The 15,000-nt window shown below is 36.4% G+C and overlaps 2 protein-coding genes and 1 long non-coding RNA gene across 5 annotated transcripts in view; 2 read left to right on the top strand and 1 right to left on the bottom strand.

Annotated features, from left to right (window-relative positions):
• Positions 1-2,089: 2,089 nt before the first annotated feature.
• Positions 2,090-10,208, bottom strand: LOC144977358 (COA8 family protein Y39B6A.34, mitochondrial-like). 3 transcript variants are annotated; one of them, XM_078922475.1, is made up of 4 exons: positions 9,607-10,208; positions 8,368-8,571; positions 2,376-2,512; positions 2,090-2,200 (listed from the first exon to the last, which is right to left on the bottom strand). In XM_078922475.1, the coding sequence occupies exons 1-4, from the start codon at positions 9,694-9,696 to the stop codon at positions 2,101-2,103; spliced, it is 531 nt and encodes a 176-aa protein (XP_078778601.1). In that variant the 5' UTR covers positions 9,697-10,208; the 3' UTR covers positions 2,090-2,100. The 3 variants fall into 3 exon arrangements, with proteins under 3 accessions (XP_078778601.1, XP_078778620.1, XP_078778610.1); XM_078922494.1 differs by having other exon boundaries at positions 10,089-10,192; XM_078922484.1 differs by having other exon boundaries at positions 9,977-10,110.
• LOC144977367 (uncharacterized) lies at positions 8,123-8,448 on the top strand. Its single transcript, XR_013646297.1, has 2 exons — positions 8,123-8,209; positions 8,311-8,448. It is a non-coding gene; the product is annotated as an uncharacterized LOC144977367 (long non-coding RNA).
• A 528-nt stretch (positions 10,209-10,736) lies between the features above and the next one.
• The window catches only part of LOC144977355 (putative lipid scramblase CLPTM1), a 27,781-nt gene continuing 23,517 nt past the window's right edge, over positions 10,737-15,000 (top strand). The window contains exon 1 of the mRNA XM_078922460.1: positions 10,737-10,990. Within this exon, the coding sequence (XP_078778586.1) occupies positions 10,916-10,990 (75 nt within the window). The 5' untranslated portion in view covers positions 10,737-10,915. The remainder of the gene's footprint in view (positions 10,991-15,000) is intronic.

Genomic DNA, 15,000 nt, shown 5'->3' with positions numbered 1-15,000 from the left:
CCTTGCTATAATATGCCGCTGAGTTATTAAGATTTGTAATGATACCCTTTTTTTTATCACTCAGATTATAAAAGCGCTCAAGTTTTCACATAGTTTTGGGTCTTGGTACGTTATATCCGGCTGGCGGATGTTATGATTATTTTTCCTAAATGCATAGCATCATAGACTCATCAATGGTATCACTATGCACTCAAAAATAACGAATGTATATTATTGTTTTAAATATTAATTCCACGACGATATAAAATCGAGCTGAACATTTAAAACGAGTGTGTAACATAAAACCTTTCAAAGTTTGATTTTATCACTTCTAGAGTAAATAAGTACTCTGCAAGGCCACTTAACGATGGCCACTTAACGTCTTTTGTATGTCTGTGTGTGTGTGTGTGTGTGTGTGTGTGTGTGTGTGTGTGTGTGTTAAGTGCGTGCATTAGTGAGGGGATGAGAGAGAGAGAGAGAGAGAGAGAGAGAGAGAGAGAGAGAGAGAGAGAGAGAGAGAGAGAGAGAGAGTAGGAATGTAGTTCCTCTTTGCATATCTTAACGTTATCATGTAATGTCATCGCACGTGTAACTAAATGACAAATTGCTATATTTATGGACAATAACTATCTATTGTTATTGCAATTATCATTATTATAATTCTTATCATCATCATCATCATCATTATTATCATCATTATTATTATGGGTGACAACATAGGTTATTCCTGTTGACATCAGGCATTTTGTTTGATGGATTATCTAAATCTAAATTCCTTCATGGAATGCCGAGGCGACGGTATCTAATGATGCTGTAGTGGAAGGATGTAATTTTTTTCAATTAAAAAAAATAAAATACTATGGCTATTATGATTATTATTATTATTATTATTATTATTATTATTATTATTATTATTATTATTATTATTATTATATTATATTATTATTATTATTATTATTATTATTATTTATTATTATTATTATTATTATCATCATCATCATTATCATTATCAATATTATTACTACTAGTAGTAGTAGTGGTAGTAGTAGTAGTAGTACTAGACGTAGTAGTAGTACTAGACGTAGTAGTAGTAGTAGTAGTAGTAGTAGTAGTAGTAGTAGTAGTAGTAGTAGTAGTAGTAGTAGTACCACTTTGAGATTTTCCTCAGGCCTATCACCCAACGTAAAAGATTAATCGTATGTACATGATAATGTTATGATTATTAAGTCACGAGCCAAATCACTATAAATAGCAATGACGAAGAGAATTTGTTGAAATGGATTTTAACTATTGCAGTCAATATTTATTTTAGTATGTCAGTAGATGTTACATAATCACGAATTCTTGTCAATCAGCCGCGATGTTAAACTATTATTATTAGTATTATAATAATAATAATAATAATAATAATAATAATAATAATAATAATAATAATAATAATAATAATAATAATAATAATAATATATAATTATAATAATTATTATTATATTATTTTATTATTATTATTATTATTATTATTATTATTATTATTATTATTATATTTGATTCGAAATTGATGGCAATAGTTTGGTAATAATAATAACAATAATAAAATTAAAATTAATAATAATAATAATAATAATAATAATAATAATAATAATAATAATAATAATAAATAATAATAATAATATAATAATAATAATAATATTAATAATAATAATAAAATAATAATAAAATAATAATAAATATAATAATATAATAATATAATAATAATAATAATAATAATAATAATAATAATAATAATAATAATAATAATAATATAATAATATATAATTGTAATATTTACCACGATGTTGAGGGTCAGTCTACATCGATGGCTGAACATCGATGTAGACTGACTCCAACATCGTGGTAAATATTACAATAATAACTCGCTCCATTGTTACATGTCGAGCACTATTCGTACCATATTTGTATCCAACACGATTCAATATATATTATATAAATATAAGCGATAAAAGACACAGCATGCCCTGCCCACCATGGGAGGTGAAAGACTCCACCCAGGAATGTGAATGCCAAAACAATAACTAACTAAACACAAAATGGGAAAAATAGCAATTGGACAAACTTTATATTATTTCATGATCGTCTTTTATTTCTATGTAAAGACCTCCACAATCTAATTCCAGTAACTTTTATTGCAGGCCATAGCAGTGATATGTTTTTCTTGTACCATTCCCTGTTGAAAAATAGAGGAGAGAAAAACAAAAAAGGATTAAAAAATGTAAATTTTCATTTTTAAAGTGAATAAAACTAAAAAAGATACCAAGATAAAAAAAATTATAGAAAATAAAAAGACAACCATTAATACAAGACCTTATACAAGTTTGACTGTACATAAAAATTATACTTACTTATTATACTGGAGATGGCTGGATCTATTCGCATCTAAAAAATCCTTATAGAACACAGACATTTCTTGAGCAGTTAATGACTCTTTTTCTCCAACATCTTCGCTTTTCTTGTATTTCTTGACAAAATCGTTTTTTTCCTGTTTTTTTTTTAAATTAAGAAGAGGCGTGTTATAAAAAAATCACAACTGTATTACAATAATGAGACAAAACAGGCGTTCATTTCAATGTTCTAATGTCCTAACATAATAAATCAAGTCGCCTTATGTTAGAATTTGAAATACAATTTCTTGTTTTCTGGGTTCCTCCTATATCCAACCAATACTGGTGTACTTTACAGTTGATAGCTATGACTATTCTAAGCTACAATTTGTAGTACCTACACATATTGGGATAAACTCTAGTTCTAGAAATCTAAAAGAAAGTCAGACCACAGTGAGCATTATTTTGATCATTTATTAATACTGACTTAAATATCTTTAAAACATTAACAGTGCTGAGCAATAGTTTACTGTCTGTCTAACAGATATTATACCAAATGATTGTGCTACAGCTGACAGATATATCACAGAAGTCTGGAATGGACAGTGAACAATATTAGCAACATGGAAAAAGGTGCTCTCTTTTGTTTGCAATTTAAGATATTGTTGCTTTTCAAAAAACTGTTCATATGATTTGTTGGTATAATGTGGTGGTGGTGGTATAGTAGTAATAGTGTTAGAGACGATGGTGTGGTGGTAATTATAGTACTCACGATAGGTAGGATGCTGTGGTGGTGGTTGTAGTAGCAGTGGTGGTCATAGTGATGGTGATGTGGTGGTAGTTGTAGCAGTAGTGGTGGTAGGGATGATGATATGGTGGTGATTGTAGTAGTGGTGGTCGTAGGGATGATGTTGTGATAGTTGTAGTAGTGGTTGTGCATGGGATGATGATGTGGCGGTGGTAGTAGTACATGTAATAGAAATGGTAGGAATGATGATGTGGTGGCAGTTGTAGTAGTAGTGGTGGTAGGGGCGATGATGTGGTCGTGGTTTTTAGTAGTGGTGGTAAGGATGATGACATTGTGGTGGTTGTAGTAGTAGTAGTGGTGGTAAGGAAGATGATATGGTGGTGGTAGAAGTAGTGGTGGTGGTGGCAAGGGTTATGATGTGGTGGTGGTTGTAGTGATCTCACTAATTGTAACAATTTCAGAGGCATCATATTATCAGTCCCAGGAAAAATATTAAATAGAATATTACTGAAGAGGATACAGACTGCATTGACCCCATATTAAGAGACCAACACCTGTCGTTAGAATAGAACATGTGTAGACCAAATTGCCACCCGTAGAATCATAGTAGAACAAATAATCAAATGTAATCCATCACTATACACACTTTTTGTTGACTTCGGAAAAGAGTTTGATAGTCTGGACAGAGAAATTCTATGGAAGCTCCTCAAACACTACGGCATCCCAAACAAAATCACCACAATAATCAAAAACACATATAAAGACATGACATGCAGGATATTTCATGGAGGACAGCTATCTGACTGTTTTGAAGACAAGACCAATCCTTTTCTTGTTAGCAATAGACTGGATCATGAAATCCACCACAGAAGCAAAAAACAATGGAATCCAATGGAGTCTCTTGACACAGCTGGGTGTCTTGACTTTGTTGATGATCTTGCTCTTCTATCACACAATTTCAAACAAATGCAAGACAAAAAGAAGAGACCACACGATTTCTCCTGCAGCACAGGACTGAATATCAATGTCAAGAAAACTAAACTATTGAAAATAAATACTACTAATATCAAGGAACTACTGATTGATGACAGTCCCATTGATGAAGTCGAGGCCTTTACATATCTTGGTAGCATAGTAGACAGAGAGAGATGTTACAGCTAGGATAGGTAAAGCAAGAAAAGGAAATGTAAAATCGGTGTTACTGTATGACTCAGAAACGTGGCACTTAAATAAGAACACAAGTCATAAAATACACTCATTCATCAACAACTGTATGTGAAGAATACTACAACTTAAATCGTATGACAAAATTAGAAATGTAGATCTATGGGAAATGACAGGCCAAAAAGAAATAGAAGTAGAAATTAAGAGGAGATGGAAATGGCTTGGCCATACCCTGAGAAGGCCTGCAACAAACATTACAAGGCAGGCTTTTACATGGAACCTGCAGAGAACAAGGAAGAAAGGCTAGCCTAGAAATAGCTGGAGAAGGGCATTGCTGGAGGAAACTAAAAACTGAAGGTTTAACATGGAGAGAAGCTGAGAAGATGGCACAAAGCAGGACAAGGTGGAGGGGATTCATCAATGGCCTATGCTCCAGCAGGAGTGAAGGGCCTAAGTAAGTAAGGGATGATAATGTGGTGGTGGTTGTAGTAGTAGTAGTGGTGGTAGTAGGGATGTTGATGTGGTGGTGGTAGTGGTAGTGGTAGGGATGGTGACATGGTGGTGGTAGTTGTAGTAACGGTGGTGGTAGGGATGATGATGTTGTGGTTGTAGTGGTGGTGTTGGTAGAGGTGATAGGCAGTGTTGCCAGTTGGTGGATTTTCCTCCAAAATTGGCGGATTTTTATCAATGCATGGCGGGGAAAAAATTGGCCTGGCGGATGGCAGATTATTTTGGAGGATTTTTGATGATTTGTATCCCCTTTAAGAAAGTAAAATTATACCAATCAAGTCTATTGTTTTCAGAGAATCTCGAGGCTGAAATTAATCCAGTGCATATGTGAATTTGGGGGATATCAACCCCGAATCCTCATGCCTTTAAAAAGAAATAGCCGTGCATACAGCTGATTTTTATTCTGAGACATTACACTATTGTTGATTATAAGTGTTTTAAATCAAACGGCAGATTTTTTAGGCAGATTTTGGGCAAATGGCCAGGTAAAGTAGGATAAAGTTGATGGATTTCTGACATTAAGTTGGCAGAATTTTAGCAAAGGTACCTGGCAAAAAGTGATAGGGATGGTGATGTGGCGGTAGGGATAATGATGTAGTGGTAGTTGTAGTAGTAGTGGTGTAGGGATGATGTGTAGGTGGTTGTAGGAATGGTGATGCGGTGGTAGTGGTAGTGATGATGATGTGCAGGTGGTTGAAGTAGTAGCAGTGGTAGGGATGATGTGTAGATGGTTGTAGTAGTAGTGGTGGTAGGGATGATGTGTAGGTAGTTGTAGCAGTAGTGGTGGTAGGAATGGTGATGTGGTGGTAGTGGTAGTGATGGTGATGATGTGTAGGTGGTTGTAGAGATGGTGATGTCGTGGTGGTTGTGGAATTGGTGGTGGTTGTAGTGGTGGTGGTGGGGATGACGATGTGGTAGTAATTGTAGCAATGGTGGTGGTAGGGATGATGGTGTGGTGGTGGTTGTAGTAGTTGTGGTGGTGGTAAGGATGATGATATTGTGGTGGTTGTAGTAGTAGAGGGGGTATAGATGATGATGTGGTGGTGGTTGTTGTAGTAGTGGTGGTGGGTGGCAAGGGTAATGAGGTGGTGGTGGTAAGGATGATGATGTGGTGTTGCTTGTAATAGTAATAGTAGTGGTGTTAAGGATTTGATGTGGTGGAGGTTGTAGGAGTAGTGGTGGTAGGGATGATGATGTGGTGGTGGTTACAGCAGTAGAAGTGGTAAGGAGGATGATGTGGTGGAGGTTGTAGTAGTAGTGGTGGTGATAGGGATGGTGATATGGTGGTGGTATTTGTATTAGTAGTGGTTGTGGTAGGGATGGTGATGTGGTGGTGGTAGTTGTAATTGTGGTGGTGGTGAGGATGATTCGGATGATGATGTGGTGGTAGTAGTAGGGATGGTGATGTGGTGGTAAGGATAATGATATGGTAGTTGTAGTAGGGATGATGTGTTGGTGGTTGTAGTAGTAGTGGTAGCAGAAAGGGTGATGCAGTGGTAGTAGTAGGGATGATGATGCATAGGTGGTTGTAGTAATGGTGGTAGTAGGGATAGCGATGTCGTGGTGATTGCAACAGTGGTGGATAATGGTGCGGTAGGGGTTGCGGCTATGGTTGTGGTAGGATGATGATGTGGTGGTGGTAGTTGTAGAAGTGATGGCAAGGATGGTGATGTGGAAATGGTTGTCGTAGTAGTTGTGGTAGGGATGATGATGTGGTGGTAGTTGTAGTAGCAGGACTGTAAATGGTTGGTGAAAAAATTGTTGAAACTTTTTGAACACGCAAAAATAGATAAACAGGACAAAAATTAATAAACACAAAACAGATATGACATGTCAATTGACTAGTCATATCCTGTCACTTTCCCCAACTCATTTATAATACAAAATAAGCAGGTCCTTATTTTATGGTACCAAAAAAAAAAATCCCAATTATTTGAGAGAGTACACACATTTCTAGGCCCAGGTCTGAGTTACTTGTAAAATGAAAAGAAGAGAACAATTCATACCTTTTTGAAGGATGTGTATCTAGTACTTGAAATGAGAAGCTGCTGTATCTTTGCTCCTGTTTGTTTGTGTTAAATTTTTATGCTGATTCTTTGATTTATTTGCATTAATTCAAGAAGAAGAAGAAGAAGAAGAAGAAGAATACAAAAGAAGAAGAAGAAGAAGAAGAAGAAGAAGAAGAAGAAGAAGAAGAAGAAGAAGAAGAAGAAGAAGAAGAAGAAGAAGAAGAAGAAGAAGAAGAAGAAGAAGAAGAAGAAGAAGAAGAAGGACGAGGAGGAGGAGGTGGTGGTGAAGGAGGAAAAAGAGAAAAATTAAAACAATCACAGTCATGATGAAAAAATACTTCCATTGAGAGCTTTCCAAGAAAAATACACATTTCAAAGAAAAATATTTATTTCATATTTTTTTATTCAAGTTGACTTTGAGACTGATACAAAAAAAAAAACCATGGGAAGGAAAAAAGAGAGTCAGAGAAATACATGTATATCGGTAGCAAAATAGAGAGAAATGGCCCGGTCAGAGACACGCTGTGCGCGCTAATTACTTACTGACCATCTCTCGCTGCCTGTGGCACCGTAGGTAGGCAGTGAATACATTCATGTCTAGCGGAGCGTGTAGGTGGAATGATAATTTAGCTAACTGACTAGATGGTCTAGTTATGTTTTGTCTTTGATGCGATGAATAATAAGTTTCTTTTTTTTTTTTAAAGTTTGCGTGCGAAACGGAATCAAAACTGATTTTACAAGGAACAAAATAAAACTCTTTTATTTTCTTTTTTGTTGGTTCTGTGCACAAATTTTATTTTTACTTTTAATTTTTTAAAAACATTAGCATTTAACAGAATGCAAAGTCGTACTGCTGGAAATCCGAAAATTGTCTGAAGATTTACAGGCCTGTAGAGTAGTAATGGTGTTAGGGGTTATGATGTGGTACTGGTGGTGGTAGGAATGATGATGTGGTGGTGGTAGTTGTAGTAGTGGTGGCAAGGATGGTGATGAGCTGGTGGTTGTCGAAGTAGTGGTGGTAGGAGTGATGATGAGGTGGTAGTGGTAGGGATGATGATGTGGTAGTGGGGGTGGCAGAATTGGTGATGTGGTAGTAGTTGTAGCAGAGGTGGTGGTTGGGATGGTGATTTGGTGGATGTTGTAGAGTAGTGGTGGCAGGGATGTTTATGTAGTGGTTGTGGTGAGTCCTTTTTATTCATAGAAAAATTTGAAAAAGGCGGAACTGTGATGGCGATGGGAGGAGATGAAACATCATTTAGGTTGAAATCTGCATTTATGCGGAAGATCCCCAGCCCTGAATATTAAAAATAAATTTAATGGCTAGAAATCAGTGAAATCAATAATGACATGGTTGGCTGACAAAGAATAAAAGTAGACTGAAGTAATGGAGGTTTGGCACATTGAATAATGAACTATTGGTATAGGTCGGAAAACACAAAGGGTCTCAGAGGGTTTTCATTTTGGGGCCCATTTTGACCAATTTTCAAAATACTCCAAACACATCATATTTGGTATCAAATGAAAGGTAACACCTAGCATTGAGCTTTTGATTTATTATTTGAAAAACATATTTCAATTTCACCTTGAAGAATTTGAGATTGTGGTGTGACCAGAACTTTTTATTCCATTCTTGAATAGCAGCCCTCCTCAACCTAAATTCTTTTTCAGTCTGTGTTTCATCAGCAGGTATGTGAGCTTGAACAGGACGTATGTTGGAGATTGGATGAGGAGGGCCGATATAATCTGTTGTTCTGTCTGCTGGGGGTTCCACTAACATTTTCATGTTCTGAAACACATATCAAAATTGAACCCATTGCATATTTGTTTAATGTAATCATGCAATTTATGGTAGGGAATAAAATTCATATATCCTTTAATAAAATAAATAATCTTATTTTTGTTTGTTCCTGACTAAAAAAGTAAGCAGTAGCCCATCCAAGCCAATAGTCCCATGGAACCAGATTTATCCCAGTTCCTATGGTGCAAAATGGACAATAGCAACTGCTTGCTACCCTTTGGATAGAATGCTAGTCCATATCACAAAGTACTTTCAACCAGGACGGTGGGTGAACAAGGGGTCTGAATAAAATATTAACTTCACCTTGGATCAATCTACTTTCCTTTACATGGGAAACAAATGCTCAACCAACTGACATATGGGCAAAGGGACCTAACTCAAGAAGGTAGAAAAATAATTTTAAATTAATTTTTAAAATTCTAATGTTATATGTTCCTGTTAGCTAAGAGGGCAGCGTGGCTCAGCCGTACCGAGTTCGATCACCCGCCGCTGCGCTGTGTTGCCTTGAGCAAGTCACCTCGCCTTTGTGGCGCTGTACTGCGGCTGACGCCTGAGTTATTCAAGTCTTCCCGTGGAATAGACCCTAGAGACAAATTTCCCCTACTATGGGATGAATAACAGGGAATGGGAGGCCTTTCGAAAGCTCCTACTCCTACACTACATCCCCAGTATTCTTGTTCAAGTAGGGGGTTTGGGAGGGGGGAGACTTTAAAAACAAATTTTTTTAAAAGTTTTCCCCTCCCAAACCCATACTAGAACATTATAAAAAAAACAAGAATACTGGGGATGTAGGAGCTTTCGGAAGGCCTCCCGCAAAGTTCAATGGCTGGAACAAAATGAATGAATATGTAAGCCTATGGCTATGTATGTAGCTCTGGCTCTGACAGGGTTTTCTCTAATCTAGCCTTTCTGAACCACTACCAATCTGCCCAAATGAAGTTTTATATAAATTATATATAGGGTCTAGACCCCAGAATATAAACTTTTCTTATTATAAAGTAAGTTGAAAGTATCTCTGTAAACCTTTCTCTTTTGTTGAATAGATTTTGGAGTGAAGAGAAACCTGACTTGGAACTGTAGGAGTTTCAGGTGTTTGGTCCTGCAAAAATTCATGATTTCAAGGGTGGTTCGAGAAAAGTGAAAACACAAGCCAAAATCATTGACTTTTTTTTTTTTTTTTTTTTGTTATGATCTATCTAGACTCAAGATATGTTTGTTATTGTTTGTTGTCTCTCGGAATCAGCAGAAGGAAAAGCGAAAAGGTTTGAGGCAGGTCAGGTCAAACAAAACCGTCGAATGCCAGAATGGCATTCCAGGAAATAAAAAGAGCTAAAATAGCAAAACGGTGTATAACGTTAAAATTTCCTTAATCAAACTAGACTCTGCTGCTTACTCGTCTTTTGTTCAGTAGCAAGACATTGCATAGCCATTAAAAACTAATTTTAGAAAATACATTTCAATTCAATTGAGGCCCCGTAGTGATCTAGAGTGACATTGGCTTTTACTTTTATAGCTTTATCGTTGGGGCACTGGCAGAACTTGTCAGAAACTTCATGCCTTCATAGAAAATAATATTTTACTACTCTATAATTTATATGGATACAATGAATCCCTGAAATTTCACTCTATTGAGCAGTAAAGTTAGGTGCCCCAAACGTAAACAATAACAAGTTGCTAGTGATTTCCGTTAGGGACCGGAATAATTTACGCACAATATAGGTCTCTCAATTTTGTAGTTTGAGTTGTAGGCAATACACTTTCAGTATTGAAAATATGTTTACATAAAATCTAACAGTTGCAGAAATAATAATATAAGGCTAAATTATTATGAAAATCAGGCTCCGAATAATTCTCGTTTTGTTCACACCAGCGCAATAATTTGCTCTAATCTAAAAATAGATAGACTGTAACTTTTGATAAATTTTAGAAAATTTTACCTTTTGTTCCATAAAATATCCATATCTAGACATTATTTGATGCATGATCGAGTATTATGAATATGTGTTTCTGTTGCCACCTAACAGCCAAATTTTAAAGTTATTTTTTTCTATTATTTACATTGGAACGTGAACTGTCAAGACAGGAACATGTGGTTTGCCACGTGCTTCTCGACCTTTGTTTACGTTTGGGGCACCTAACTTTACTGCTCTATTTATCCCAACGAATACTCGATGATTATTTTCTTTCTTAAGATGCAATTTATGTCAAGTATTAAAACGAAATTGGATTAGGAAAGATAGACTCAATTTAGTTCCATTTATATCGATGATCAAGTTTCCTGCTCGTCATCACTCGTCAAGGCTGATCCAAAACTGCAATCCACAAACAAAACATGGCGGACACGAACGTGGTGGAGAGTAACGGCAATAATGCTGCTGCTACCGGCAATGCAGAAGGAGATGAACAGGTAAAGCTATACTGTTTCCCAGTGTTAATATTACGCGTTTGATAAATGGTAAGAGTCCCTTCAACTTCAATTAACATTTGATCGTTACTCTACACATCCCTCTATTTCCATTGTCATTGGTCGAGACTTCAACTTCAACTTCAGTTCCAGAGTTCGAGTGGAGTGCGAATCTCATAGATTATAGATATCACTCGAGTCGAAACCCTATTCCCAAAGCCCAAGAGGACGTCCGGGGATTTATTAGTGAAGAGAGTAAGAGTAGAGTTCTAGGATTAGGATCTAGACAAGTAGTAGAAGTATTTAGAGAAGAGTCCAGTTTCAGTGGCTTCTGTCACTGTCAGATTTATTGTCACTGATACTGATATTTTGAAATACAAGGTTTCATCAGCATTTTATCATCATCATTGTCCCGGTAGTAAGTCATCATCATCACCACTGTCATCATCTTGATGACTATTTGTTTTGTTTTTATTAGACTGTTTGCTTCTCTGCCTCTGCTGTGAACTCTAACTCTATTAGGCACTTTGATAAAATTTTCAAACTCAAAATATCTTAATTTGACCCAGTCAGGGGGATGGGACTTGAAAAAACATAAAATTTGATACCTTATTTGTTTCTCTACGACTTACGGTTCCAAAGTTATTTATATTTTTCTGTTGACATTTTTTGTCAATTTTACAGAGAGAATTTGTGATCTCACACTCACTGCTGCCTCAAAACCAGCATCTCGCGGCTATCGGGAAATTTTGAGTTTTGCAGTCAACATGGCCCACTTATTGTTTTCAGTAATTGTTTCAATTAAAAAATAAATGGTAAGTGTTAGATATCATTTTGAAGGTCAGAAAATAATAAGCTTTATTTTCATATAAATCATTTTCATGTATGAAGAGTATGGACAAAATTAAGGATAAATGAAAATGGAAAAAAATATGAGGTTTTTGTAAAAAAAAGTGGGGTTGATGGCGGAAAAAATAAAATAATGAGCGAGTGTATCAATTTTGATGAAATTTGGCAGAGATGTTCTTCAATTGATTGTCTATCGATGTATGAAGTATAATTAAAATGTATCCATAATTTAAAAAGTTCTTATAAGTCAAAATTTGATAAATTTTTATTTCAATAGCTTTCTGAGAAATACAATCAGGAATTAAGAATAAAATATACCGTTAGAAAGCTTGTTTTGTGCCCTTTAAAATGATACCAACATTAGTCACATAGGTTCACAAATAACGCCATGGTGACCAAAACATTAAAGGGCCAAAAATAAAGTTCCAAAAAACGAGTTTCACCTTACAGTGAGCCTATCGGCGGCCACTGAACTGGAGTTATCAAAGTGCCTAACTCTATCCTTATTACTATCTACTAATCATTAGACTGTAACTAGAGAGGTGGGCCTTTGGCCTACCAACCTCCGCTGCACGTCCAACTCGCCTTGAGCATGCATTCACGTAAAATATAAAGATTTTTCTTCAAAACCTACCTCTGTTTCAAAAACTAGCATCTTTCAACATTCTAAGAAACATTTTGATTTTTCAGAACTTTAGTTCGTTAAAAAATACCGGCCAATCTGACCCGTTGAGTCGAATGAAAACGAAATTTTGTTGTTTACACGGTTCAAAGGAAATGCCGTAAATAAGCTTTCATGGACTTCCTGTGTTGTTTTTATAGTGTCACGTGACCGTTTTGAGAAATTTGTCGTCTGCTACAAATAATTAGACCGGTAGGGAGTAGATATTTTCGTTGGAGCAGAGAAAAAGTGAGTATTATTTCTTGGACTTGTAGAGAGGCCTAGGGTCCACCAGCAGTCAAGTTGATTGAATAAAAGAAAAAAAGGCCTTTTTTATCCGCCGCCACCACCACCGTGAGAGTGGAGAGGGGGGGGGGGGGGTGTTGCATGATGAAGACAAAAGGGAGACGTGTCGCTTGGTGACGTAGAGCTTGTCAACGATGCTGGCAGGTGTTCTTAACCCCTTAACAGCGAAGCAAATTTTTTGCTTTCAGATAATAGTTTGCTTTTATCTTTATTATTGTTAACGTAAAGTACAGCTTTTCCACCAAGAGAGCAGTCAGACTATCGCAACTCGGACTTCAATTGTCTATAATCGTTTTGCCGTTACTTGCCTTTTGATGAAAGAGGATTTGGTGTTAGGTCAAAGATCGAATTTGGCCGCTAAAGGTTGCATTGCTACTGGGTTTGCTCCCCCCCCCCCCCCCCTCCTCCTTTTTTTTTCAACTTAGTATTGTTGATTGCTATTTCCTTTTTTTATGATTAGCATGTGCCGTAGGAGTCTCACAGGATGCAGGAGTACTGCAATTAACCCTTTGCCAGTGACATTGATTTTTTTGTTTTCAAATAATAGTCCTCATTTATATTATTTTTTAACGCAGAAAAAAAAAAACGTTTCCACCATAAGAGCAGTAAGATATTGATAAAAAGCGCTTTGAGCACGTTGGGTGGATATTGCCCTATATAAAAGCTCAAGTTTTTAAATTGTAATTTGTTTTTTGTCTTTTGATGAAAACGTAAGATTTTATTTTTGGTCCAAGTAAGATTGATATTCGCCTTTAAAAGGTTAAGTTGTTTTGTTTTTTTCAGGTTTTTTTTTTTTTTGTTTTTCAAATGCGGATACGCTGCTTCTTCTTTTTTTTTTTCCTCAACTGGCAAGCTATCGCTGTACTTACCCGCATGGCTTGCACACACAAAAGGATACATCTAGGTCACAAAACCTTACATCCAGGTCACAAAATCAGACAACTAGGTCACACCTCAAGACATCTCTGTTTCGTTTGTTCCAAGATAGCAAAACAAACCAGACGTCTTGGAGTTCGAAAGAGCTTTCCATAAAATATTTGGTATTTGCTAGACCCCCAGAAACCAATTCCCTATACAGCTCTTGTGCACGGTTACTTATGACCTTGATTTCTTTCGTACCCACCCCCAAAATCCCACTTATTGTGTGTTATAGGCAGAACATAATAAATAGCTGGGCTGCCACGTGCGTGACTAAATTGGCCAAAGAGAGAATCTATACTTTGGCATTAGACACCAATTACCTGATGTCTTGGTTTTCTATCCTAGCCGAGTGAGAGAGAAAAAACAAAACAATCATACATGTATCTGCAAACAGCAAAACGTTTTCATTTTACATTGAGATGGGAAGGGATAACACTATGATAAGAAAGAAAGAGAGAGAGAGAGAGAGAGAGATGGGCGGGGGGATGGGGGGATAGTAAGGGGGAATGGGAAAAGATGAAAGAAACAATGGGTTGCCTGATGACATAGATCAAAGGATTGTTACAGCGGTGTTCACGGAGCGTACTTCATGAAATTTTAACCTTTTACAGTGACACTGATTTTTTTCTCCAGATTGCTTATGCAGATTAAATCGTTTCCACCAAGAGAGCAGTAGTAAGAGTATATTTCGACTCGGGCTTCAATTAAACTATAAATCGCAAAGCTTGTCTTTTAATGATTAAGACTAAGATCTGGAGTTTGGGGAGTGTAAGATGGAATCTCGCCATTAATGGTTAAAATTGTTTTGATTAAACAAAAACAACTGACACACACACACGAGCGCGCGCGGTCACGACAGCGAGGACCATCACTGACAGAATGTTGCAACGGTAAACCGGTTTACGTGTACATAGATCCTGAGGCTAGATGCCCCCGTTACCGTGTACGTAGGCACTCCCAATAAAAAAAAGGAAGAAAGAAAGAGACACACACACACATACTCACACACACACAGTCTCGCATCCTCTACGAACTAATTTTGCACACCAATTTTTACTGCACTTATGCACCAAATTGCATACCTATCTAGGGATACTTTTTTCCGTATCTTTTTCTCAATAAACTTTTTTAAAAACCTTTGTTTTGCGCGGCAGGCGGCTGGCACTAGGGGGCACCAACCACTGAATCAGACGAAAAACACACACGATTTAGCGAGGAATGAATCATGAAACTATTTAGAATATAATTTCAAACACAACTTTTGATATTCATCAAG

Source organism: Berghia stephanieae, chromosome 1 (genome assembly GCF_034508935.2).
Source record: "Berghia stephanieae isolate SIO BIC M18660-M18661 chromosome 1, UCSD_Bste_1.3, whole genome shotgun sequence".
NCBI lineage: Eukaryota > Metazoa > Mollusca > Gastropoda > Nudibranchia > Aeolidiidae > Berghia > Berghia stephanieae.
Note: the sequence above shows the minus strand (reverse complement) of the source record. Positions and strands in the feature narration are given on the sequence as shown.